Below are 26,425 nucleotides of genomic sequence, written 5' to 3'. Positions count from 1 at the left end.
ATGACAGAAGGGCGTCTTTCCAAAAACCAAGGAAGCAGGGTTGTCCGGGTAAGTCCCGCGCGGATCTGTGGAGAGACGGCCCCGCCCAGGCCCCTCTACCCGCTCCTTTGCAATCTAGGGGCGATTGCAAGCTGGTTGGAGGCGAGCTCTATGTTCGCGTCCTTATCTTGCCCTCCCCTCTTCCCAGGACACCTCCTGCCGTTCTCTCTGGGTCGAGTAGGACCGCGGCCCGGAACTCCCGGCCTGCCCTGGCTCTCCGAACCCGGGGTCTCCCCACCCCGCGGCTCGCCCCCGCGGGGGAGATATCCGCCGCCGCTAAGCGCAGAGCCGAGGCCCTGAGTCCCAGATGGTCTCGCCAGGGCCCCGTGGGGCAAAGTCCCACGCCAGGTGCTAGGGCATCCTGGGCGAGCCTTTCTCGATCACCCTGTGGGCACACTTGGGTGTTCCTCCTGTTCGGTGTTAACTCTGTGTTTGAAAATAACTTCCCTCGTAGCAACTACCTTAAGGCTTTGTGGTTGTTTATATATACAGTCTTTCTTTCCCGCCCCCACCAGCTCGTGCCTGGTTTACATTGTAAACCCTCTCAGTAAACATCGGAACTAAAGAAAGTGTAAATTCCTTGGCTTAGCTTTCAGTGCTTTGCTTCCCACTTAAGTCTTTACACAACTCTTCCCGTGACATGCTAATCTAGCTATGTAATCCACTTTCTGTACTCCAACACTTCCTTTCTAGATGGAAAAAAGATCTTTACCGCTAACCCAGAACACCCCCAAAGAAACTGATGTCAAACTTAAGGTCTCCAATAAAAACAGTTCCTACCCCTTTACTTCTAAAGAAAATCAAATATATGCCCCGATCCTGGCCCTTGCCATGACACACATACGACATAGTCAAAATAGATGAAAACTCTACAGCCTCTGGCGGAAGTGGTCCTTGTTGGTAAGAGATGGGAAACACGGTTGGGAGGTCTGTGCTTAGCTGTCACTTCCTTTAGGAAGCCTTCCTTGATGCCCTACACTAGGTAAGCTGCCTTCTTCAGATCTATATACTCCTCTTCCTCTATTTAACCTTACTTCTGTGCCTGTACTTGTCTCCTTGTTGAAATTCCCTTTTTATCTCTAAGCTCACCTAACCACAGTCCTTAAATGCAGGGCTTGATCTTTTTCACTACTGTATCTCCAGTAGCAAGATGAGTTCTGGTAAATTATAAGCATTTAATAAGTGTTTACTATTAGCATATTAAGCCTGGGTTATATTGTGCTTCAAAGTTTAGGCTAAATTCAGATGAAAATAAAACAATAAACATAGCATTAGTTAGTGAAATTATGTGGTATATCCTATACAGTATAATCCTGTACTGAAATAAATTTTATACAGTTTACCAAACTTTATATGAAAATACAGTTATCTACATGAGAATTGGGAAATTAAAAGTATTTCCTTCTTTATCATTAAAAAAGATTTCTAATGTTTATGCCTAAAATAAAACTGGAAAACTAATAAAATGTATATTTTTACATAAATAAGACCATTGACCTCTTTTTGTGTTCTTTAAATTTGATTCATTAGTGGAATTAGCAAGGTTCTGTGCTTTTCTCACCTCATTCAGTTTTATAATTAACCAATAAAAGCTTATTAGCTTTTAAGGAAGTTTTAGGAGCATAAACTGATTTATGGGCACCATATGGTTACATCAAAGGATTTGGTTTTGTTTTAATCTGAAGGGGATTCTTAAGCTCTTTCTTTAAACTAGAAATCCATGTTTTTTCTACCAAGTGATAATAATCTGAAATAGAGTTTAAATACCAGGCTATCAAAATTGATGATGAGATTCAAAGAATGTCAGAATCTTGTAATTCATCTTTTTTAACACCTCTCATTTTGTAGATGGGTTAAATGTCTTCCCAAGGTTACACATACAGTTAATGTATCCAAGATCAAAATTCTAGGTTTTCTATCCCAAGTCCAATGCTTTTTCACTAAAGCAAATAAATTGAAACCACTAGTAAGACTATAAAATTATTTGCTATAGGTTTCTCTGACTTTCTTATTCACATAAGTGTTCTTGCATCATATTAATTCTATAGAATTAATATTTTAGGAGATTTTTTATATAAATAATATACATTGATTGCATGAGCAGATTGATGTCAGTGAAGTCATTATGTTATAAAATATGAGTAGAGACCCATCAAATCCTACACCACAAAAAATTTCAAATTGCACCCTATTGAAATAAAAACAGAACATAAAATTATACAGTTTAGGGTGAGTTTGCTATGTGCAGTGTTTTTAAATTTTACTCAATGCTGAGCTATTTTCAAGTAACCTTTTCAGGTTGATCATGACCTCATGCAAGAACCATCAGTTCTATATTTAAATCTAGTTGTACCTGGATATCTTAAAAATTGTTACATTCTGTCCCTTTTTGGAACTTTATATGCTTTACAGTCTTACCATTGCTACTTAATATCACTTCAGAGGCAGAGCTGGTGCCAAGAAAGGAACAAAGAATGAAATGGCTTCTGTGTGTAGCTTCTAATGATTGTGTAGGAGTAAGAGGTAAGGCAATGGCACCCCACTCCAGTACTCTTGCCTGGAAAATCCCATGGACGGAGGAGACTGGTAGGCTGCAGTCCATGGGGTCACTGAGAGTCAGACACGACTGAGCGACTTCACTTTGACTTTTCACTTTCATGCATTGGAGAAGGAAATGGCAACCAACTCCAGTGTTCTTGCCTGGAGAATCCCAGGGACAGGGGAATCTGGTGGGCTGCCATCTATGGGGTCGCACAGAGTCGGACACGACTGACTGAAGCGACTTAGCGGCGGCAGCAGGAGGTAGTAAAAAGTGGAAGCAGGGAGGCCAGATAGGAGACTGCAGAAAGAACTAAGGGAATTTTCTTCAGAAACTGGGATTTAGGGTGTGTTTTAGAGACAAGGGACTTGCTGATCAAGTTGCTGTTAGTAAAGAGAACAATCAAGAATGACTGCTAGGTTTTTGGCCTAAGCAACTGAGTATTTGGGAATGACTAAGGGTAGACAGTTTTGAGGAGAGATGGTGGAATCAAGAATTAGATGCCCATTGTCAGTTCAGTTCAGTCACTCAGTCGTGTCCGCCTCTTTGTGACCCCATGGACTACAGCATGCCAGGCTTCCCTGTCCATCACCAACTCTTGGAGCCTGCTCAATCTCATGTCCATATTGTGTATCCATGTAAAGATAAAGTAGGAGGTTAGATTTTCTTTATCAATAACTTGGAGAAGGGAATTCCCTGACAGTCCAGTGGTTAGGACTGTGGGCTTCTATTGCAAGGGGCTTGTGTTGGGGAACTAAGATCCCTGTGCAGCCTAACCAAAGAAGGAGTACAGTTTACATTTCAGTCCTATACATAAATGTGTGTTTGTGTGTGCCATGACAAACAACACTGCACTATGTGACACCCAACACCCTTATTCATCACTGTCTATATTAGAGCTGTGGTTGGAAGGAGTGAGCTTTAGATCTGGAAGGGTTGGGGAAAAGATCTACCTTGCCTGAGACCAGGTGACTCATTCTTTAGGTGTTCTGCAATAAACCAGAAGGTGTGACTCTCATCCCTAAAAAAGCCATACTGAAGTCATGTTTGATACTCATGCACTCATAAAGTTATAGAACATTGCTTTTTATTGACCACATATTTAATTGAAATATGACTATATCCATATTCCGTTACTTAATATTTAGGCAAGACCTTGATTCTGCATCTGCTGCAATGTCACCCACATTCAATCTGTGGGCCTTCTTGTGAAATAGTACAAGCACTGGAACCACCATTAGCTAATGCTTTCTTCTCTTTTTAAATCTATAATACTCCTTCTAAAGTGACATATGAGCAAAAGTTTGTGCAGCTCTTCTTAAAAATGAGTGCGCAAAATACTACTTGTGGTAACACTGGCCACATTTAAAATTAAGATTCAGAAAAGCTCAGAGAAGGACAACCATGCTTCCAGCATTTATTTTCTTTGCAGTCATGTACAACTTGAGAGCATTTACTTTTACTATGGACTCTGTTAAAGGAGCAGACAGTACGGTTGCATTTTATTTAGAATTGTTTTACATTATGATGATAGTTTTTTGTCTTAATATGCTTTTATATCCTTGTGTTTTTAGAAGGAAATAAGGTCATTACTCAGAGGATATCTGTAATGTATCTGTCTAGTCCAAGCTATGATTTTTCCAGTAGTCATGTATGAGTGTGAGAGTTGGACCATAAAGAAAGCTAATTGCCGAAGAATTGATGCTGTTGAACTGTGGTGTTCGAGAAGACTCCTCAGAGTCCCTTGGATTGCAAAGAGATCCAACCAGTCAATCCTAAAGGAAATTGGTCCTGAATATTCATTAGAAGGACTGAGGCTGAAGCTGAAGCTTCTATACTTTGGCCACCTGATGCGAAGAACTGACTCATTGGAAAAGACCCTGATGATGCTGGGAAAGATTGAAAGAAGGAGGAGAAGGGGATGACAGAGGATGAGATGGTTGGATGGCATCACTGACTCAATGGACATGAGTTTGAGTGAGCTCTGGGAGTTGGTGATGGACAGGGAAGCTGGGTGTGCTGCAGTCCATGGGGTCGCAAAGAGCTGAACACGACTGAGCGATTGAACTGAACTGATCTGTTATATAGTCAGACTGAATCTTCAAATGCTACATAATAGTTTTTATCAAATAATAAAGGAAAAGAAAAACAGCTATCAGTTCAGTTCAGTTGCTCAGTTGTGTCTGACTCTGCGACCCCATGAATCGCAGCACGCCAGGCCTCCCTGTCCATCACCAGCTCCCGGAGTTCACTCAGACTCACGTCCATCGAGTCAGTGATGCCATCCAGCCATCTCATCCTCTGTCATCCCCTTCTCCTCCTGCCTCCAATCCCTCCCAACATCAGAGTCTTTTCCAATGAGTCAACTCTTCACATGAGGTGGCCAAAGTACTGGAGTTTCAGCTTCAGCATCATTCCTTCCAAAGAAATCCCAGGGCTGATCTCCTTCAGAATGGACTGGTTGGATCTCCTTGCAGTCCAAGGGACTCTCAAGAGTCTTCTCCAACACCACAGTTCAAAACAGCTATAGATATTTAATAAAGGAAAACTTGCATATAGAAAATACCAAAGCAGGTTACGATAGCAGAGCTTAAGCTGATTTTTTTTTTTTAATATCATGTACATAGAAAACAGTTTTAACAGCTTTTTTTTTGAATAGTGAAACTGTGCTCCTGTACTCAGTCGCTTTAGTCATGTCCAACCCTTTGCAACCCCGTGGACTGCAGCCCTCCCTACAGGCTCCTCCGTCCATGGGATTTCCCAGGCAAAAATACTGGAGTGGTTGCTATGCCCTCCTCCAGGGGATTATCCTGACCCAGGAATCAAACCTGCATCTCTTTTACGTTGCAGACAGATTCTTTACTGCTAAGGCACCAGGAAAGCCCAAATGGGACTATAGGTCATTTTAAAATATTTTTCTTTAAAAAGATGTTTTATTTCCCCACAATGAACATGTGTGACGTTGTAATTTAAAAAGCCAATGCTCTTTTTTAAAAAAAAATAATTACCTATTCTTCAAGTCTTCATTTTCTATCTCCCCTCCACTTATCCATCAGAGTTTTCCTTCATTAATCCTGTGTTTTTGTCTTTTGTTCGTGTGTTTGCATTCTTCCTTGTTTTTGTCTCTTTGTTTTTTCCTGATTATGATAGAGGACTAGTCCTGTTCTCTCTTTAGGTATGTAAATCAAGGAGTGAATTCTCAACAAGACAAATACACATTACCAGTTCCTTCGATTTTTCTCTGCATTTGTTAGCTCTTATTATTCACTGGAGCAAAGCCAATTACCACCCTTTGGGATGAGGGTAATTTTTCCTTTTATTTTCCAGATTTCATTCAGTATTAATGTGACCATGTGAAAAATTTTATTGTCAGCCACTGCTACAGGCAGCGTGGAAAAGAAGAAAGAATGAAGAGAGACAACCATTGACATTTGGTGACTTTAAATTTTAAAGTAACTTTATTTTTCAGCAATACAGAGAAACATATTGGGTGATATGAGTGGATTTTAAGGACAAACTCAGCATGCTATATTCTGCTGATAACTTTTCAGCTGCTGCATCAGTATTTTTGTAGCCACTAAGTGTATTACCACCATTTTTAATGTTTCAGGTATTCTTGATTCATCCTGAAGAGCTGACTAGTAAAAGAAAATGAGAATACTATTTATGAATCACCCCCAACTAGCTCAAAATACACTGTCTAAATTTTTGTTCTGAGCTTCTATGTCTTTTAACAATCTTTTGAAAAGTTTGTTTCAAATAACAGATAACCACCAGGATGGGAGTAAATGACTTGTGGCAAATTTTGGAGCCTGTTAAACAACACGTCCACTTGCACAGTCTCAGTGGGAAAACCATTGCGGTTGATCTGAGTCTCTGGGTGTGTGAAGCACAGACAGTCAAAAAAATGATTGGGACAGTCATGAAGCCCCACCTCAGGTAAAGTAAACATTCTCAGAATATAGGTAGGTGGACTTCTTGGTTTTGTTTCCACTTCATTTGTTTTGTTGTTGCCATTTTGCATTTTGAGATTTTAAAATGTATTCACATGCCCATATCTGCCATCTCCATATTGTGTGTGTGCGTGCTCAGTCAGTTGTGTCCAACTCTTTGCAACCCTGTGGACTATAGCCCATCAGGCTCCTCTGTCCATGGGATTTTCCTGGCAAGAATACTGCAGTAGATGGCCATTTCCTCCTTCAGGAGATCTTCCTGACCCAGGGATTGAACACGTCTCCTGCATTAACAGGCAGATTCTTTATCAATGAGCCATCTCATACTGGTGACTCACAAATTTGTACTTCATACCCTTGAAGCTCCAGACTCGTAGACCTGACTGCCTGTTTAACATATCCCCTAGGATGTTTCAGTGACTAAAAGCCAGGAATTTGGGAGCCATTCTTCCCCTGCTTTACCTCTCCCCGTATCCAGTCCATCTGAAGTCTGGCCAGTTCCCCTTCCAGAACATATGTTGCATTCACAAACTTCTCTCCAGAAGCACTACCTCCGTGTATGACAACATCTCTTATATGCCCTGTTGAGATGAAGTTTTCACTAGCTTCCCTCCCTCTTCTCTTGGCTTCCTCCTCCTCCAAACCATTTCCCACGTTGCAATTAGAATAATCATAAATCTCCTTTGCTAAAAAACAAGCAGTGGTTTCTCAGTTCAGTCTACTGAAAATCATAATAAATAAGACATTATTGCATGTAGCATTTTTGATACTAGTGTCTTTGCCATTATGTCATTCTGCAGTGTTGACTTCTGCTATTCATATATGATGATTAAAGTATCATTAACTTTTTCTATTTCAGGAATCTATTTTTTCGTATCTCATATTTAACGCTAATGGATGTAAAGCTGGTGTTCGTTATGGAAGGGGAACCCCCCCACCTGAAAGCTGATGTCATCAGTAAGAGGAATCAGGTCCGATATGGACCTTCTGGAAAAACATGGTCTCAGAAAACAGGGAGATCACATTTTAAGTCAGTCTTGAAGGAGGTAAGCATTCGGGCCTGATTCAATAATTCTGATTTGAATTAAAGAGTGTATTTTACTGTAATAAACTTTGTTGGTCAATATCTTTAATACTTACTGTCTTCACTAAAAGGCCAATGTGAATAGAGAAGAGCGTTTATGCTTTGGAGTGAAACACCCATGTTCAAGTTCCGATTCTGGCATCTAGAAACTCTAGGGGCAAGATTTTTAACCTATCTTTACCTCATTTCCTACTCTGTAAAATGAGGGTAATAATACTTTACAAGGTTATAGTGAAAATCAGAGAAAATATATCTAAAGCAACTGGTACATAATTGGGACTTAATATGTTAAGTTTCATGAAACCTTCAGCACTTAACAAATTCCCAGAATAGCAGTCTCATTAATTCATACTTTACTCATTCAGGATTAATAATAGTTGATAGATAGAATTTGATTTGGCTTCCCTCAGGGCTTTGTAATTATAAAAAGTTATTATTTTAATATGTTTATCTGTTACAAAATATATATCTTAAAGATAAATCTATAATAAGATAAAGTGTATAAGTAAAACAATAGGAAGCTATAACTATTTTGTATCTTTTTAAATGTGTTTAATTTTTAAAGTCATAATCATGCACAAGTAATTTTTATCTTGGACTTTTCACTTAATGTAGCATACCCGTATTTCCCTGTTACCATATTCTATTCAGAATTATTACTTGTAATGGTTGTACTTGAAATCATTCCCCATGGTTGTATAGTGTATATTGTTTGCTTTTCAGTTCTTCTCTATTATACATGAAATCGTGAGAAACATTTTTTTTGTGAACATAGCTTTTTCTTGTGATTTGAAAATAAATTACCCAAAGTGGGCTTGATAGACCTAAGTTTAGGAAGGATTTTATATAACTCTTGCCAACTACTTCCTACCAGTACAGATATGAGATAAGCAATTTCAGTGCATCCACAAAATCTTTGGATATTAAGAGTTCTATCTTTGTACTATTATATACAAAGTCAAAGACATTTATTGGTTTATATAGTACATATAAATACATATAATACATAGTTATATGTCATATTCTTTTAATGGTGAAGTTAAACATTAAGTTAGTTTTAGTCCTTCTGTAAGTAATGACCATCATATCCTTTTCCCACTTAACCTTTTTGAGGTTTTACTATTGTTTTGTTCAATTTCTTTATAGGCTAAGGATATAAACCTTTTATGATATTTGTTTTGAGTTCACATCCCTGTTTGTCTTCTTAAATGTTGATTAAAATTTTAATTTCTTTTAAAAGACATTGCACAAATTAATAAGCTTTTTTCTCCAGAAGTTTTGTCCATTTTTTTCTATTTTTTATTTTCATGTGATTAAAAAAAGTAATTTTCAATTAGTGATTATTCCATCTTAATGACTATCAATAATTGAAGAAAATATCTGTATTGTATTCTAATTATTATATATCAGTTCCTAGAAATATCTATGGTTCACATATGAAGGCACTAAACACCCAGTATAAAGCAAAAAGGTATTTGTCTTTTTGAGAAAATGCTTCTATTCTTATTTCTTTATTTCACCAGTTGTGGTGTACTTAGACATTTTATGTTGATTCAGTGTTGCCTGCCCATTAATCATTATCATATTTCTCTACAGTCTGTTGCTAGGCCTTACGTTCTCCTAATCTAGTGCCATTTTTAGTTGCAAGCATGAAAAGCACAAATTAGTCCTCCAAAACAACTTCTACCCCACATCATAGAGACTTAGGGCAGGGAAAATTCCAGCCAACCTCATCACAAATTCTGTGCTAGTTTTTGAAAAGAGTTAGGAGGACATGCACAAGAATCTTGGAGAAGGCAATGGTACCTCACTCCAGTACTCTTGCCTGGAAAATCCCATGGACGGAGGAGCCTGGTAGGCTGCAGTCCATGGGGTTGCTAAGAGTTGGACATGACTGAGCGACTTCACTTTCACTTTTCGCTTTCATGCATTGGAGAAGGAAATGGCAACCCACTCCAGTGTTCTTGCCTGGAGAATCCCAGGGAGCCTGGTGGGCTGCCGTCTATGGGGTCCCACAGAGTCGGACACGACTGAAGCGACCAGCAGCACAAGAATCTGGAATCTCTTGTTGTTTTTTATGAAAGGATACTTCTTATCTAGGGGTAAGGAAGAAACAACTATGTTTCAGTTGAGCAGCACCTATAACAAGTCTGTCTCCCTAAGGTCGCCTAGCCGGAGTCCTGAAAAGTACCTTTTTTTTGACTTGGTACTTTGTCTTTCTGAACCTTGTCCACCTTGGGCAACATCTGGCAGAGGTTTTTTATTACATAATATAACATGTAAACAACCAATTAAAACAAGAGATATTTATTCTGTCCCTCTAGAAGCAAGTAAATAGCCACTTTTCCTCACCATACCCAGTATTCCCCAATGATGGAATGAGAGTGTGACATACAATAAAAAAGAATGCACGAAGCTGTAAAGCTGAAGCTACCCAACAGAGTTAAATTCATAACCCAAAGAAAGCTATAGCAGATTATTTATACATCAGGAGGTTGATAACAAACATCCTGCACAGACTTGTGACTTCCCTGGAGCACTCCAACAACTGGCCCCTGTGTGGTTTCCCACAATAAGAGTTTCATTGTACAGAGGAGGTGATAAAAAGTGAACTTTTAAGTTCTCAAGCCAAAATTGTGTACTTGCAACTTCTTCAGAAGAGCTCATATTGGGATGGTCATCATGTGAAAAGGATTGCTATAGTTTTACAAATGTAAATGTTAATGTGATTAATTATTATAATTTAAAGATATTTCTAAATTCTTGAGATAACACTGAACAGTGAAAACTGAATATTCGTTATTTTAAAAAAATAATTTTAAGTTAATATTTAATTGGATATAGATTACTTTTTAATTGACATCAAAATTTTTAGCTTTTCATTACAGAAAATTTTAAATAATACAAAAGTAACCCATCACCAATCTTTAAAAATTATCAACTTGAGCAATTTTGTTTCACCTATACTCCCACCTGCTTCCCTACTTCCACATTATTTTGAAGCAAATCCCACACATAGTATTGTTTCTCTTAATGGGTCAGTCATGACTCAATACAGTATTTATTAATGTACATAAAAGTTCAGCAGTCATTCATTCCTTAATGCTCGAAAGTATTGTGTTCACATTTCCAATTATTTCTTAAATATCATAATTTAAAACATAACTAAAAAGCTATTAGTATTTGTAATATAACAGTAAGTTAAACACCATAAAAAGCAGCAATGCAAATGTTCCTAGATTTGTTGCACCTACTTTTTCTTTTCAGTGTCTTGATATGCTGGAATGCTTAGGAATTCCCTGGGTCCAAGCTGCTGGTGAAGCTGAAGCCATGTGTGCCTACCTCAACGCCAGTGGTTATGTGGATGGCTGCCTCACCAATGATGGAGACACTTTCCTTTATGGGGCCCAGACTGTTTATAGGAATTTCACTATGAACACCAAGGTATTTTTTCTTTCTCTTTTTCAGCATTTGTTTTAAAAACTAAGTTTTTAAAGGGGATTATTAGAAGATTAGATAAACTAAAATGTATAAAATGCTTACCGTAATGCTTGTGTTTTTTTGTGTGTGTGCACATGATCGTGAAGTCTTGTCTGACTCTCTGCAACCCTACGGACTACAGCCCACCAGGCTCCTCTGTCCATGGGATTCTCCTAGCAAGAACACTGGAGTGGGTTGCCATTTTCTTCTCCAGGGGATCTTCCCAACCCAGGGACAGGACCAGGATCTCCTGCATTGCAAGGGGGATTCTTTACCATAATGCTTGGTACACAGCAATTGCTAAATAAAATGTTTACTCATATTAAAAATATCACTACTGCATGGTTCATTCTCTTTTAAATGTGGATTTCTCTAAGAACTTGATTTGTTTCACATGGTATACTTCTGAATCAGTTTCAGTTATATGTTATAAAATGTCATGTGATATGTATTGCCTTGAACCAGAATTTCCATTGTTAGTAAGCCTCAAAACACCTCCAAGTATGCAAAGAGAGACCTACAAGGATGTTATTAGTAGTTGCAGCATTGTCAATACTTGCAAAAACTTGGCAAACAACCCAAATGCCCATTGATAGGGAATGGCTAAATACAGCCATGGTTTTCATGGAGGCAGGTACTATACATGGGACATATTCATTTTAACTGTTCAGGGTTGAGCAAGGGAGACTATGGACATTTGATGTATCGAAGCCAGGAAAACTAAGCCATTTGCCAGAGAATTCTGTTATCTTTCTGAAAATGCTCCCAGTGTCCCCATTGAGAAAAACTGTCTTGGAGTCCATCTAGTATAATAGTAAGCAGTCATTAAGGCCTAGGTAGCTCTGGTAGTAAAGAACTCACCTGCCAATGCAGGAGACATGAGAGATGCGGGTTCAATCCCTGGGTCAGTAAGATACCCAGGGAGGAAGGCATGGCAACCCACTCCAGTATTCTTGTCTAGAGAATCCCATGGAGGGAAGAGCCTGGAGGGCTGCAGTCCATAGGGTTGCAAAAAGTCGAACACAACTGAAGCAACTAAGATATCCAAATGTATTAGTGAGCGAGAAATATTGCAAAATAGTATTTTTATATAAGCCTATTTTTACTATAAATAAGCATTTGTATATATGTGTTAAAGAAAGTTTCTTAAAGGAATATGCGTAGCTATCAATAATAGTTACTTCAGATGATGCGTTTACAGGGAATGTTTACTTTCTATAATATACATTTTATGTTTAATTATGTAAGATGAAAATCTACTTTTGTAGACACCAAAAAACAAGAAGAAAAAAATTACTACTATAGTTTTTTTAAAGCTATTTTTGAAACTTGATTTTATTTTCAGATGTTAAAATGTTAGGTTATATGAAGATTCTGGTGATCAAGATAATTTTAAACTTTTAGGATAAATATTTAGAGGCAGCTTTGACAAATTGGAGAAGGAAATGGCAACCTACTCCAGTATTCTTGCCTGGAGAATCCCATGGATGGAGGAGCCTGGTGGCTCCACGGGGTCACCAAGAGTCGGACACGACTGAGCGACTTCACTTTGACAAATTATATTTTACAATGTTGATTTTGTTTAGTTTTCTGAAGATGAAACAAAATCTGTACCTTCTTCTAGGACCCACATGTTGACTGTTACACAATGTCATCCATCAAGAGTAAACTAGGTTTGAATAGAGATGCTCTGGTTGGGCTGGCAATACTACTTGGCTGTGATTATCTTCCAAAGGTATGCTGAAATTGTATTTATTTAGTATTCATAGTGGCTTTTTCTCATACCTTACATGGTACATAAATATGAATATAATATGGTATTATATAGTTAAGGATCTAATTTAGATATGGGTGTAATAAACTATTCAGTAACTAAAATAATCAATATTTCAAGTGACATTAAAATGCTCGCTCACTGTGACACTGAATGTTATAAATGAGAATAGAATCATAACTGGTACTACAGTCTGAATCTCAGTATACTATTACTCTAAGAGATTCATATTCACATTCAACTGTCCTTTTAGAAAAATAGGAGCTACTCTTTTCTTGTCTCATGCCAATATTAGTTTCTATCACTGTTTGTCTGTGTTCTGGTTTTGAATCTCCATAGTAACTTTTTAACTGTACACATGCTCCATGTTATTGTTACTGTTGCTAGGCAACATGATTATTGAGCTAAGTCATTCATCCCTCTATGCCTCTTAGCACTGCATTGAGCTTTGCTCATGAAAGCCTTTTTATTTTATATCTTAAGATAACAATACATACTCAGTGACAGGTATAATAGGTGAGGGATGAATTAAGAATTAAAATAATAACCCCATTCATAAATATGATATTTAAAAATACAAAATGTTTTATATTGTAACTTCTGCTATTTTTATATAGTCCCATTATTATGTCCCTGCTGATCATCTTTGTATCCTTTTAAAATCCTTCATTATACTATAGACTGTATACCTAAGAGAAGTCTAAAGAGGGATGACATGTATTTTTTTTCACTGGGGCATAGAAGAGGGAAAAAATAATAGGATAGTAAAATTGTTAATTCTGATTTTTAATCTGTGTCACCAGTGACCAAATAGAGAAAGCAATCATTTTTTTAACAAGAAAAGAAAACAGGAGGAAAAAAAGCTGTTAAATAACACAAAAAAATAATTATTATAGTTCTCATTCTGAAATAGAAAATTACTATTTCCTATATGTAATTGCATCATAATTAAAGTCTGGAAACAACCCAGTGTTGAATATCATAAGAAAAAATTTGCAGACTTGAACTGACAAAAACCAGTTTCAGCTATAGTGGTATTTATTACATTATAGACTAGCCTTGCCTATTTGATTTTTTATATCTTTGCAACCAAAACTGCTATCTATTTATATCATTGTACTTAATGATCTTTAAGACACTACTATAATAACATAATTTGCTGAAAAAATTTTTGGAAAAAATCTAATATGTAACTAAATGCTAATACAAGAAGGGTCACATGCAAAATATCTAGTAACTGGTTTACTAAAGACATAGGCTGTAGAAATGGAACGAGCTTCTGGTACCCTCTGTTGTGCCATGTGTAACCCTAATCCTCGGTGTAGGTGGGTTGGGAAGGGAACTCACATTAGGGAGAAGATTCCTTTGCCAGCAGGCACTCAGGATATGTGGGCAGTGACTGTTTACTAACCACTTTGGAAGTATTTTAACACTGATATGTCTATCCTGATACATATTGGCTAAAGAGCAGCATTGCTTACAAAAACATATTAATAAACTTTTATAGGAACTAGAAGACTCAATCTAAACCAGAAATTATCATGTGAATATACTTATTTATACAGATAGATAGATGTGTGTGTGTATATATATATATAATTAGAAATTAAATGTTTGTTTTAATTTTCTTAAGTTAAAATATTATCAAAATAATGAACATAGAAAATGAAATGCTGTTCATCTAAAATGCTGTTCCTCCCTCTCCTAAAATAAACTATAAGTGCTTTTGTATGTAACTCTCTGACTTTTTTGATTACATAAGTTAATACTATAATTGCTATTTAACCTACAAATCTAAGCCACACCATATTCTCTTCTGCAGTTTTCATTTACACCTAACAATGCGTCTTGCACACAGAGTTACCTTCTTCTCTGAGCTGCACAGTCCTACATTGAATGAATGCATCATCCTTCAATCTGTTCTCTAGTGATTAACATTTGAATTTATTTTCCCACTTGCTGAAAGGGAGTCCCTGGAGTTGGAAAAGAGCAAGCATTAAAACTGATAAAGATTTTGAAAGGGCAAAGTTTACTTCAGAGGTAACTAAAACTTATTTTTGCTTATGACATTAGTCTTCTAGTCTTGTTGAATTTAATAGTGTATACAATAAGTATTGGGCTTTCCAAAAGAGGGTTTTGTATTTTTAAGCTGATCTATGTTTTCATTGACAATCACTTATTTATTCTGATGTTTTCCAAAGAAAGCTGAAAAGAACATGTCCTAAGCCATGCTTTGTATCGTCAATATTATTAGCTCACTACAAACACAAGTAGGAAGATGTCAAACGGGTTTATTTATAACCATGGACATTTGCCATAAGCTATCTTAGACTATTTTATTAGCAAGTAAAGATAAACCAACATAATTTTTTATTTAAAATTATTTTTATCTAAATACTTCAATATTGTATTTTTCTATAAATGAAATGTCTGACATGTTGCAAATGTTTAATTAGTAACACTTGATGAAAAGTTTTACTTCACTACCCTTTGTTCTATATCCACACTGTATAATGAATTTAGCCTATATGATTTGAGGATTCAGGCTTCTCTGGTAGTTCAGAAGGTAAAGAATCTACCTGTGATGCGGTAGAGCAAAATCTGATCCCTGGGTCTGGAAGATTCTCCTGGAGAAGGAAATGGCAACCCACTGCAGTATTCTTGCCTGGAGAATCCTATGGACAGAGGAGCCTGGCAGGCTACAGTCAACGGGGTTGCAAAGAGTCGGACATGACTGAGCAACTAACACTTCATTTGAGGATTCAGGAAAATTAAGAGTATACTGAAGTTTGCAAACTCTGCTGTTTTGTTTTGAGCTTTCAAAATGAATCTATCAATTACATTTGCTTGATGAGGGCAGTGTTTTATAAAAAAGAATATTGATGATAATAAAGCATAGAATGAATAGAAGGAAAGGAACCAGGACACTGAGACAGTTAAAATAATCTTGGCCTCCAGTAGGTATACGATAGTAAATGAAAAGAAGCATCAAGTGGTAGAAATGAAGATTGGAATGACCATGAGAAAGATTTCAGATATTCATGCTCTTTCCTAAGATGCCTCTCTTTCCACTGTAAGGCTAATGATAGAGCTAAGACTTTAATAAACTCATTATTAATATCAGCAATTACCGTTTTCCAAAGCAGGAAAGCAAAGGTGTACTTTGGCATGGGGATGAATTAAGGAATGATTTGGGAATTGTGAAGAATAAAAAAGGAAAAGCAAGCAAATATGACTCCTCAGTTCAGTTCAGTTCAGTTGCTCAGTTTTGTCCGACTCTTTCCGACCCCGTGAATCACTGGACGCCAGGCCTCCCTGTCCATCACCAACTCCCGGAGTTCACTCAGACTCAAATCCATCGAGTCAGTGATGCCATCTAGCCATCTCATCCTCTGTCGTCCCCTTCTCCTCCTGCCCCCAATCCCTCCCAGCATCAGAGTCTTTCCAGTGAGTCAACTCTTCGCATGACGTGGCCAAAGTACTGGAGTTTCAGCTTTAGCATCATTCCTTCCAAAGAAACCCCAGGGCTGATCTCCTTCAGAGTGGACTGGTTGGATCTCCTTGCAGTGCAAGGGACTCTCGAGTCTTCTCCAACACCACAGTTCAAAAGCATCAATTCTTCGGCGCTCAGCCTTCTTCACAGTCCAACTCTCACATCCATACATGACCACTAGGAAAACCATAGCCTTGACTAGACGGACCTTAGTCGGCAAAGTAATGTCTCTGCTTTTGAATACGCTATCTAGGTTGGTCATAACTTTTCTTCCAAGGAGTAAGTGTCTTTTAATTTCATGGCTGCAGTCACCATCTGCAGTGATTTTGGAGCCCAAAAACATAAAGTCTGACACTGTTTCTACTGTTTCCCCATCTATTTCCCATGAAGTGATGGGACCAGATGCCATGATCTTTGTTTTCTGAATGTTGGCTAACTATAAATCATTCTTATTGAGACGGTTTCAGCAAAGGTGAACTTTTGGCAATATTTTATGTTTGTCTTCACAGTTGAAAATAATGAGATTATATTTTCTTATAATAATCTGTCATTCTGATTTTTATTAGTTTAGACTAACCTTCCCCTGAGTTTTAAATTTTTTTATGTTTTTATGTTCCCAGGCTAGGACAGCAACTTTACTGCCAAAGGGAAAATAAGTAGGCAAGTGGAAAGGATCAGAATAGTGTGACCTTTGAGAACATGGCAGTTTGGTAACCTTAGTATTTGTTTGTTGTTTTTTTAAAACCATTTTCTTTTAAAGGTTTAATCAGTGGAATGAAAAATCTTGTTACTCTAATTCACAACCAGTACTCGTTAACAAACTGGCTCATTGCTCTGTGTGTTCCCATCCAGGTAAGCAGACATAAGGAATGATATCTCTAGAACACTGCTGTCAAGCTACCTATGTTTAGTATATACCTATGTTCCATCTCTGTTCCTTTGGTACTGTTTACTTACCTACCTTCCTTACCAGATTAGGAACCCGCAGAGTCAGGAGCTGTGTCACACAGACACAGTAGACACTCAGTAAATACTGACTGAGAGAAGGAATGTCATATCAGTGATAGATATAGGGTAACCGTAGCTTCAGACTGCATTACCAAATTATTTCAGTGTTAAAATTATGTTTCCAATGTAGAAATCCATTTTAAGAAAAAATTGTACTGATAAATCTTAGGGGAAAATGGAAGTGTTTTATATCAGTGTTTTGTTTATCTTTATATGGTGTATTTTTATTGTGTGTGGAGATAGTGACTTAACATTAATTTCTAATACATGTTCACTGTTACTGAAAATAGCTTGGATTCTCATTAGTCTTGATTTAAAAAATGATGTCCCTGGAAATTCCCTGGCAGTCCAGTTGCTAGTGCTCCATGCTTTCACTGCCAAAGGCCTGAGTTCAATCCCTGATCAGGGAACTAATAAATAGACTAAAAAAAAGCCCATCTCTCTCTTTGCAACATAAGAATTATCTTAAAAAAAAAAAGATGTTTCTGACATGTACTGGGTCAAAAAAGCCTTTTACTCTCAGAAGAGATTAGGAGATGATGTTAGCTCATCTTTTAAAAGAAATTCTGCTCTATCTATTTTTCTTAATATATTTTCATTGGCATTTAAGAATTATAGATGATAGCATGGAAGAAATAAATGTTTTTATAGATAAGATGCCATTCTGCAGGGTGGTTTTTTTTGTTTTTTGTTTTTTTGATGCCTTATGAATGGTGGTTTTAGGTTATATCACTTATGTAAGCTCTCATGTATTCTCAAGACGGTGCTGAAGGTAGTCATGCTTTCCTTTTAATGGTCACTAGGGCCCAACATCCAGGCCACAACCAGAATTTGTTTATATTCCAAGCTTAGTTTAAAAATAGCTATATAGGTAACTGAGAGCTAGCCACTAGCAGAGGTAATAACTGCTGTATTCCTTTCATATTCTTTAAAGAATTATTCTATTGACTAAATAATTTTTACCAACAATATCCTTCTTGTATGTAACTACCACGTACTCCACAGTCTTCCATTGATTACTCTAAATGTACAGTTTCATATTACAAATTAACACTTTCAGATAGAACAGTAATTTACAAAAAATAAAATAGTGTCAGTGATCGTAACAGCTAAGGACTTAGTTTATCCTAAGAATTACTGTTGTGTTTATTACTCTATTCAACCTAAATGTATTGAAACCCTTCTATATGCTAGGTGTTACGCTAGGCAGTGTTTGTTTTTGAAAATTTAGGTAAGGCAAAAAAAAAAAAGTATATAGAAGATAATTCTAAAAGGCAGTGAAAATTATACTTTTTGTGTCTCCGTAAAGGTTCATCTAAGGATCATGAACGTATTGGATGCAAATTATGTCAAACTGATCGATACTGTGAACCACATGATTATGAATACTGTTGTCCTTGTGAATGGCACCGTGCAGAAAATGAGAGGCAACTGAGTACAATAGAAAACAACATTAAGAAGTAAGGTTATATTTTTGCACTCAGTATTTTCTGCTGTGTGACCTATTTATATACCTTTGGTTGAATTATTTCCACATAACTTCCCCTCATGTGTAGATTAATAATGTTTCACAAAATCCCTTTCTTGATTCTGTTCAAAAGTTCGGCCATCTTATAAGGTAGTAATTTAATAATATTTCAGTGAGAAGGTTGATAACTGGTATACTGTGCAAGGACACTTTTCAGTAAAGGAGATGAGATTAGAGGTGATGATTTTCAGTTCAGTTCAGTCGCTCAGTCGTGTCCGACTCTTTGCAACCCTATGAACCGCAGCATGCCAGGCCTCCCTGTCCATCACCAGCTCCCCGGAGTCTACCCAAGCCCATGTCCATTGAGTCGGTGATGCCATCCAGCCATCTCATCCTGTGTCGTCCCCTTCTCCTCCTGCCCCCTATCTTTCCCAGCATCAGGGTCTTTTCAAATGAGTCAGCTCTTCGCATCAGGTGGCCAAAGTACTGGAGTTTTAGCTTCAGCATCAGTCCTTCCAGTGAACACCCAGGACTGATTTCCTTTAGGTTGGACTGGTTGGATCTTCTTGCAGTCCAAGGGACTCTCAAGAGTCTTCTCCAACACCACAGTTCAAAAGCATCAATTTTTCAGCACTCAGCTTTCTTTATAGTCCAACTCTCACATCCATACATGATTTTAGAGTCTATCTAAAATTGCCTGATTAATAACCTGTATATAACTTATTTTCAGAAAAGCTTGCAGTTGTGAGGGATTCCCATTCCATGAGGTAATGAATAATAATTCAACTATGTATTTATCTCAGAAGGTTTTTATAAAAGTTTGAAGTCTCCATTCTTACTTTCTCTTCTTTTGCTAGGTTACTCAAGAATTCCTTCTGAACAAGGATAAATTGGTGAAGGCAGTCAGGTACCAAAGACCTGATTTATTATTGTTTCAGGTATCTGGAAATAAACTCTTACTTCACAGTGTAAAGTTGGATACTAGAAAGAAAAGAAGGGGTAATCACTTTGATTGCTCTGAGAGGAGGTTTGAAGTAGATAGCTGTTGAGTGCATGTGTATTTTGCAGGCATTTATATGTACTTTTCATTCCTTTGTCACACAGTAGCTATATATTGCAGACCGTAAGACAAATCACAGTTACGCTGTTCTTTACAAGACACTTTAAAGGCCATGTGCAGATGTGTTGTATTCAGGACTGTGTTGAGGGAGAGATGCTAATAACTGGAGAATGTAAAGATCAAGCATATTGTTTCGGAAGACAGTATAGTTTACAAGCACATTGACCTAAATTTAAATTTGGACAGTCTGTCACTTACCATGTAACCCTAGATATGTGTTTTCCTCAAAAATAGAAACAAGATTACCTATCTTGTGAAGTCACTTTGAGGATTAAATGAGACTATTTGTATTAACCCCTAGTACAGTAAGTAGAAAAACAGTCACTCGATAAATTGTAACTGCTTGTTGCTTAGCTCTACCAACCACAGTAATAATAATGGCAACCAACATTTATTGAACATTTAAAATTTGATATTATATTTAACACATTGCGTGTAATCTTCCCTAACTTCATAATCCGTGTGCTGGATTGTATTTTACAGAGAGAAAACCTGAGCCTGAAAGAGTTTAAGTAATTTACCCATCATCGAGGAAATATGCTGGCATTCAGACCCAGAACCCTCACACTGAAATCATTGTGTAGTATTGCCTCCTTAGGAGGCTCACTGCTTATGGGAATCTTCCTGTTGACACAACTTTTAATATTAGTTAGCTCTTACAGAAAAGATAAGATCACCTGAGAGTGCTGTTTGTTCACCAAGAGATAATGAAGTCTTATATTTTTTATTACATTTACAGAGATTTACTCTTGAAAAAATGGAGTGGCCCAATCACTATGCATGTGAGAAATTGTTGACACTGTTGACCCACTATGACATGACAGAAAGGAAGCTCGGTCGAAGGAACTCTAATCAACTGCAACCGATTCGGTAATATAAAGAATTGTATGGACAACTCCCTATGTTTTCATGGGAACATCTTATGATCTAAAGTATTCTTCTTAATATCTTTAATAGCAAGATATATCAATATATCTCTTTGTTTTAGAAGAATGGAGGAAAGGTCTGCTGGAATATTAAAATCTTGTTCAGGGATTAGTGTCAAGATAACATAGTAAGTTGATGCTTTGATACTTTTCAGCCTCAAACATGTAGTAATAATAGACTGTTAAAGAAATATAAAAAGTTGTGCTGTGCTAAGTTGCTTCGGTTGTCTCTGACTCTGTGCGAGCCTGTGGACTTTAGCCCGCCAGGCTCCTCTGTTCATGGGATTCTCGAATACTGGAATAGGTTACTGTGCCCTCCATGGGATCTTCCTGACCCAAGGACCTGTGTTTCTTATGTCTAACATGCAATGGCAGGTGGGTTCTTTCCACTAGTGCCACCTGGGAGGCCCCTATAAAAAGTTGTAGCTAGGCTTAACTAGGTAATTATCTCAGTGTCAGTGGACCAGAAAGGGAACAGAAATGTAAAGTAAGTGGAGGGGCTGAAACTGAGAATTGGTGACTCTCAGTGAAGGGTATATGATTATTCATTTTACTATTCTTGAAACTTTTCTTAATGTTTGAAAAATTTCAAAATAAAAAGTTTTGGGAAAGTATTAAAAAAGATAAGTTCCAAAGGAGTCACAATCCATTAGCGTACATCTTTGATGACAATAGTAGACGTCAGAATGATGGAGTAATATTTCAAAGCTTTGAGTAAAAATAATTGGCAACCGAGACTTCATTAAAATTATTCACTGGTTGGCAAGACACTTGCAGACATATGAAGATTATCTGATAAGATCTAACAATTATAAACACTATCTTTTAAATAAGCAAATCAGAAATAACTATACAGTAGTTCCTTACAGAATCTTTAGAATATTATTAAAACAATAAAAATTAGAGGGCATTGAGTTATTCAATCAACAAATTGAAGATTTCCAAATAACTCATGCAATTAGACCCCATTAGATGTGGTTTGTTTGTTTTTTTTTTCAGAATCGTTAAAACCCGAATCAGAAATGGAGTTCATTGTTTTGAAATAGAATGGGAAAAGCCTGGTATGTACATACTTTAAGGAAAATTTATAACATTTAGTCATGTATGTTTAGCAGATATCATACGTAAAACATGTGTGTATATAAAAAAGAAATGAATCACATACATCAGTGTACCTGTACTATATGTAACTCATAGCAAATTTTAAATGTCTTAAATTGATATTCCTTTTGTAGTTAATGTTTACAAAAACAATATGGAAATGGTTTTGATGTCTATCTCTAAAGAAAATACTACTACAAATAGTCTGGTCATTGGATTTCACTGTATAATCAGTTCTCAAGAAATGAAGGTTGCTGATAGAATGAAGCACCTGTGGTGCTTCCTTTCCTTTCTTCCTTTCCTTCCTCTTCTTTCTTTACTGTGTTTAGTTTTCATGGGAATTTATAGTATCAAATGACTCTTATTTTCTGTAGGCAGAAATACAGTGAACTCTGAATTAGCTCCAAAACTGAAGGCAGGGGAAGAACTGAGCACTTAAAATGGAAAATAATTCCAAATTCATTTCTGTTTGGCTTTGAAATTAGATTGTATAATTACATGTGACTGAGTGAGAGAACAGATTTATCAATAAGTTCTAGTTGATGAACGATAAAGAATTACGTAAGCTGTCCAAGGGAATAGCAGAAAAGTAGCTAAAGAATTTTGAAAACCATATAGAAACAATTTCACCTACTACAGTGTATTTTCAGGAAAGACAATGCCATTAACCCAGTTTGGCCATGCATCTCTTCTGTCTAGAACTCAGGGTTAGGTGCCCACTTTCATTTATCCTTGTTGGAGTTATCCCTTAAGGAGAAAATGTACCCCAGGTTGCTTTAAGAAATACTCTTAAGTTCACTTGTTTCCATTGTTTCTTCTTCGGACACATTAACTTACATTTCTTATGTAGTTTTGCCCTCATATAGGATAAACATAAGAATCTAGTGTACTATTTATGTATCTCTTATTGTAAATGTACACATTAGCATTCTCATTTTTGTTTATTGAGTTCTTGTGAGTCCAAGTAAGCCTGGGTATTTCCTTGAGAGACTGATAATCTTTGAAACGCAATCTGGAAAATGGTAATAGTTTTGATGACCTTTCAATTCTGTCCTTTTCAGAAGCTACTACTAAAGAAAACCAATGTTAAAGTTTTAGGAAGTTGTCTGTTTTCATGCTTTATCTGGAGTTTTACACTTATTATACTGAATTAAAACTGACTAACCTTTCTCTTGACCTCTCAGCCGCCACCCCTGACGTTGGGTGAGGGACAGTCCCTCTTGGCTACTGCAAGGAGATCCAACCAGTCCATTCTAAAGGAGATCAGTCCTGGGTGTTCTTTGGAAGGACTGATGCTGAAACTCCAATACTTTGGCCACCTCATGCGAAGAGTTGACTCATGGGAAAAGACTCTGATGCTGGGAGGGATTGGGAGCAGAGGAGAAGGGGACGACAGAGGATGAGATGGCTGCATAGCATCACCAACTCGATGGACACGAGTTTGAGTAAACTCCGGGAGTTGGTGATGGACAGGGAGGCCTGGCGTGCTGCAATTCATGGGGTCGCAAAGAGTCGGACATGACTGAGCGACTGGACTGAACTGAACTGAACCTTTCTCTAAGCTGTTCCTACCATCTCTAAAACAAGAGAAATTTAAAGTTCTAATTTAAATAGAATTTCTTTCCAGCTCTTGCCAGGTGGAAAAAGATCACTTCTGTATCAACAGATTATTAGAATAGAGATGTTGTACAGTAAGATTTTCAGGGACTTCCCTGGTGGCTCAGAGGTTAAAGCGTCTGCCTGTAATGCATGAGTTATCCATTTGTTAATAACCTAGTTGACCTGGTAAAATGAGTTACCTGGGAAAATGGAGTATTTCAGATCTGTTATTAAGGTTGTTTTATTGTATTTTTAATCCATTAGAACATTATGCTACAGAAGATAAACATGGAGAATTGGCTCTACAAACAATAGAAGAAGAGTCATTGTTTGAAGCAGCTTATCCTGAGATTGTTGCTATTTACAAAAAACAAAAGTCAGAAAATAAAGGGAAGAAACAAAAAAGTAAGTATCACATTTGATAACTATTTATGCTGCACACATAAAGGAATTGTCCTATTTGAATCTACCTTGTCCAAATTTTGCTGATTCTGTAAAATCAATAGTAAGGATTATACTCTTGCTCCTTTGTCTTGACATACTTTGTTTTAAAATATGAAAACCTGGAAAAAACTATTCTGCTAACTTAACTGAGTGTTAATAATAGTAATTACACTAACCATTTATTGAGCAATTAGTATGTATAACATATTTAGGATTATAAATATATTTTATTTCCCAGAACTCAGTGAAGAAATTTTAACATTTTTATAACATGACAGTAATAATACTATTTCTGAAAGAAAATATTTTATAATATTTTATTAGTAATTATTTTGTTATAATTAGGTATAAAGCAGTTTTCAGGAATGCCCTGAGACAAAAGAGGCAAAAATTGATCATATAGATTTCTGATCTGAACTCTTATTTACCCACATTAAAGAAAATAAAATAGATTTAAAATAGATTTCCCACTGTCCTTTAAGATATTATTCACTATTTTAAAAAATACTTTGCAAAAATTACCTTTATTACATGTAACAATAAATCCAACAGATGCCTGCGTAAAAAATAAATAAAATAGATTTTAATTGTATTATATGTTTGTTTCTTTTCAGGCATGAAAATTAAGTCTAACGGAAACAGTTTGCAAGAATCAGATGAGATGATGAAAGTTCAGTCACATATGACTTTAAAACCCACATGGGAAATCTTTCCTAAGCAGAATTCCAAGTTAAGCTTGGAAATTTCCCCTGATTCTGCATCACCCGAGGAATCTATTTCCACACCGTTGAATGTCGTGCTCTTACCTGAAGATGCTGTCTGTTTGACTACACAAGAACAGTCAATATCTTCTCCAAGATCTTTGGCTGTGCAGCAAGTTAAAGATATCAGTAAGTCTCTAATTGCAGAATCTAGTCAACCTAGTACCTCATCCCATAATATATCCGCAGTTGCTGATCTACACTTGAGCACCATCGACTGGGAAGGTACTTCTTTTAGTACTTCTTCTAGTAATTCGCCGGCCATCCCCAGGAACACATTTACTCATGGTTTAAAATCAGAACTTGAAACAGCTATTCTTGACAGTTTAAAAAATAATCCAGAGCAGTTGTATTGTGAATCAGAACGGCACAACACCAGTGTTAATAAACTGTCCTGTTGGGATCTTCAGAAGACTAATCCTGAGGAGCACCTACTTTCTGGCATTAGTGATTTACATCTTCAGGATTTACCCTTAAAGGAACGAATACTTATAAAATCATATCCTCAGAATACTGTAGAACCAGATGTTGACCTAAAAACTTTCTCACTACTTACTGTAAAAGAACAGTGTGTTGCTAATAGTACTTCTCATTGTCTACCATATCTTTCCAAGGATCTTCTAGGAATTCATTTGCAAAATGAATCTAGAAACTGTAAAGTTCTAAAAGGAGACCAACTATTTCAAGAAAATGATAAATCAAATACATCTGTACCCTTGTCTGTCAATAACCCAGGAACGAAAACCTCCACTGTTAGAACTGGGCCACCAAATGCTGCTTTATATCATAGTAGAAAAGCTGGCGTTCAAATCGCTCGGAAAACTGTAATGAAGAAGAGTGTTTGCCTTGACAGACTTTCCTCTGATGAAGAAAGTGTCCCAAAGTTTGGGAAAGCTAAATCCACAACTCAAAAAGTGAAGCAGAGTTCTCAGAAGCATAGCCCAACCCAGCTCAAGAAAAATGCCAACAAATTGAGTAACCCTAAGGCATATATTAAAGAAATTGAGCAGTGTGTCCAGGCTTATAGAACAGCTAGAAATGAAGAAGCCTGTCTCCCAGATGCCCCAAAAGAGCCTCCTAGTTTTCTACGATACCATAAGGATAAAGATGACTCTGGTACCTGTTTGGATAGTCCTCTTCCTTTAAGTCAGAGATTAAAACTAAGGTTCCAAAACACTTGAAGTTTAAAGTATTCAGGTATGACTTAGTATTCTAGTACTGTTAGAAGAAGCAGAAGGAAGGCATCTGACTAATGTGTAGTAGAAAAATTTAATGTGGTTCTATATATTATGAGACCCTTGCCATTTTAATCAAAACTGTAATTAAAATGTTCCCTAAAACTTTGGTTTTAAAGCATTATCCTCTGTAGTGAGAACTCTAGATAATGTATATTTTTATAACATACTTTTTCCATTTTAAAAAATATCTTTATTGATTATGCTTTAGTTATATCCTTAAAATGTTTGCGTAGCACTAAACAGTAAATGCACCCTTTTGTTCATTTTTACTCATTTCTTCCACAAGCCTCTAAAGCATTTTTGGATATTACAACTTGTTCCCCAGAGGATAACTCTTTATAATTGCCTGCGTTCTCATGTCTTCTATTGTACCTTTCTGGGAGTTACATTTACTCTCT

The 26,425-nt window shown here is 36.8% G+C and overlaps 1 protein-coding gene across 1 annotated transcript; it reads left to right on the top strand.

Annotated features, from left to right (window-relative positions):
• Positions 1-25,970, top strand: GEN1 (GEN1 Holliday junction 5' flap endonuclease). Its single transcript, XM_052649518.1, has 14 exons — positions 1-48; positions 6,345-6,517; positions 7,391-7,577; positions 10,883-11,059; positions 12,720-12,830; positions 14,836-14,909; positions 17,123-17,214; positions 18,680-18,830; positions 19,569-19,605; positions 19,696-19,776; positions 20,698-20,828; positions 21,884-21,945; positions 23,849-23,989; positions 24,643-25,970. Exons 1-14 carry the CDS (start codon positions 1-3, stop codon positions 25,968-25,970), a joined length of 2,793 nt encoding a protein of 930 aa, XP_052505478.1.
• The last annotated feature ends 455 nt before the right edge of the window (positions 25,971-26,425 follow it).

The sequence above is a fragment of the Budorcas taxicolor genome, chromosome 11 (assembly GCF_023091745.1).
Source record: "Budorcas taxicolor isolate Tak-1 chromosome 11, Takin1.1, whole genome shotgun sequence".
Classification (NCBI taxonomy): domain Eukaryota; kingdom Metazoa; phylum Chordata; class Mammalia; order Artiodactyla; family Bovidae; genus Budorcas; species Budorcas taxicolor.
Note: the sequence above shows the minus strand (reverse complement) of the source record. Positions and strands in the feature narration are given on the sequence as shown.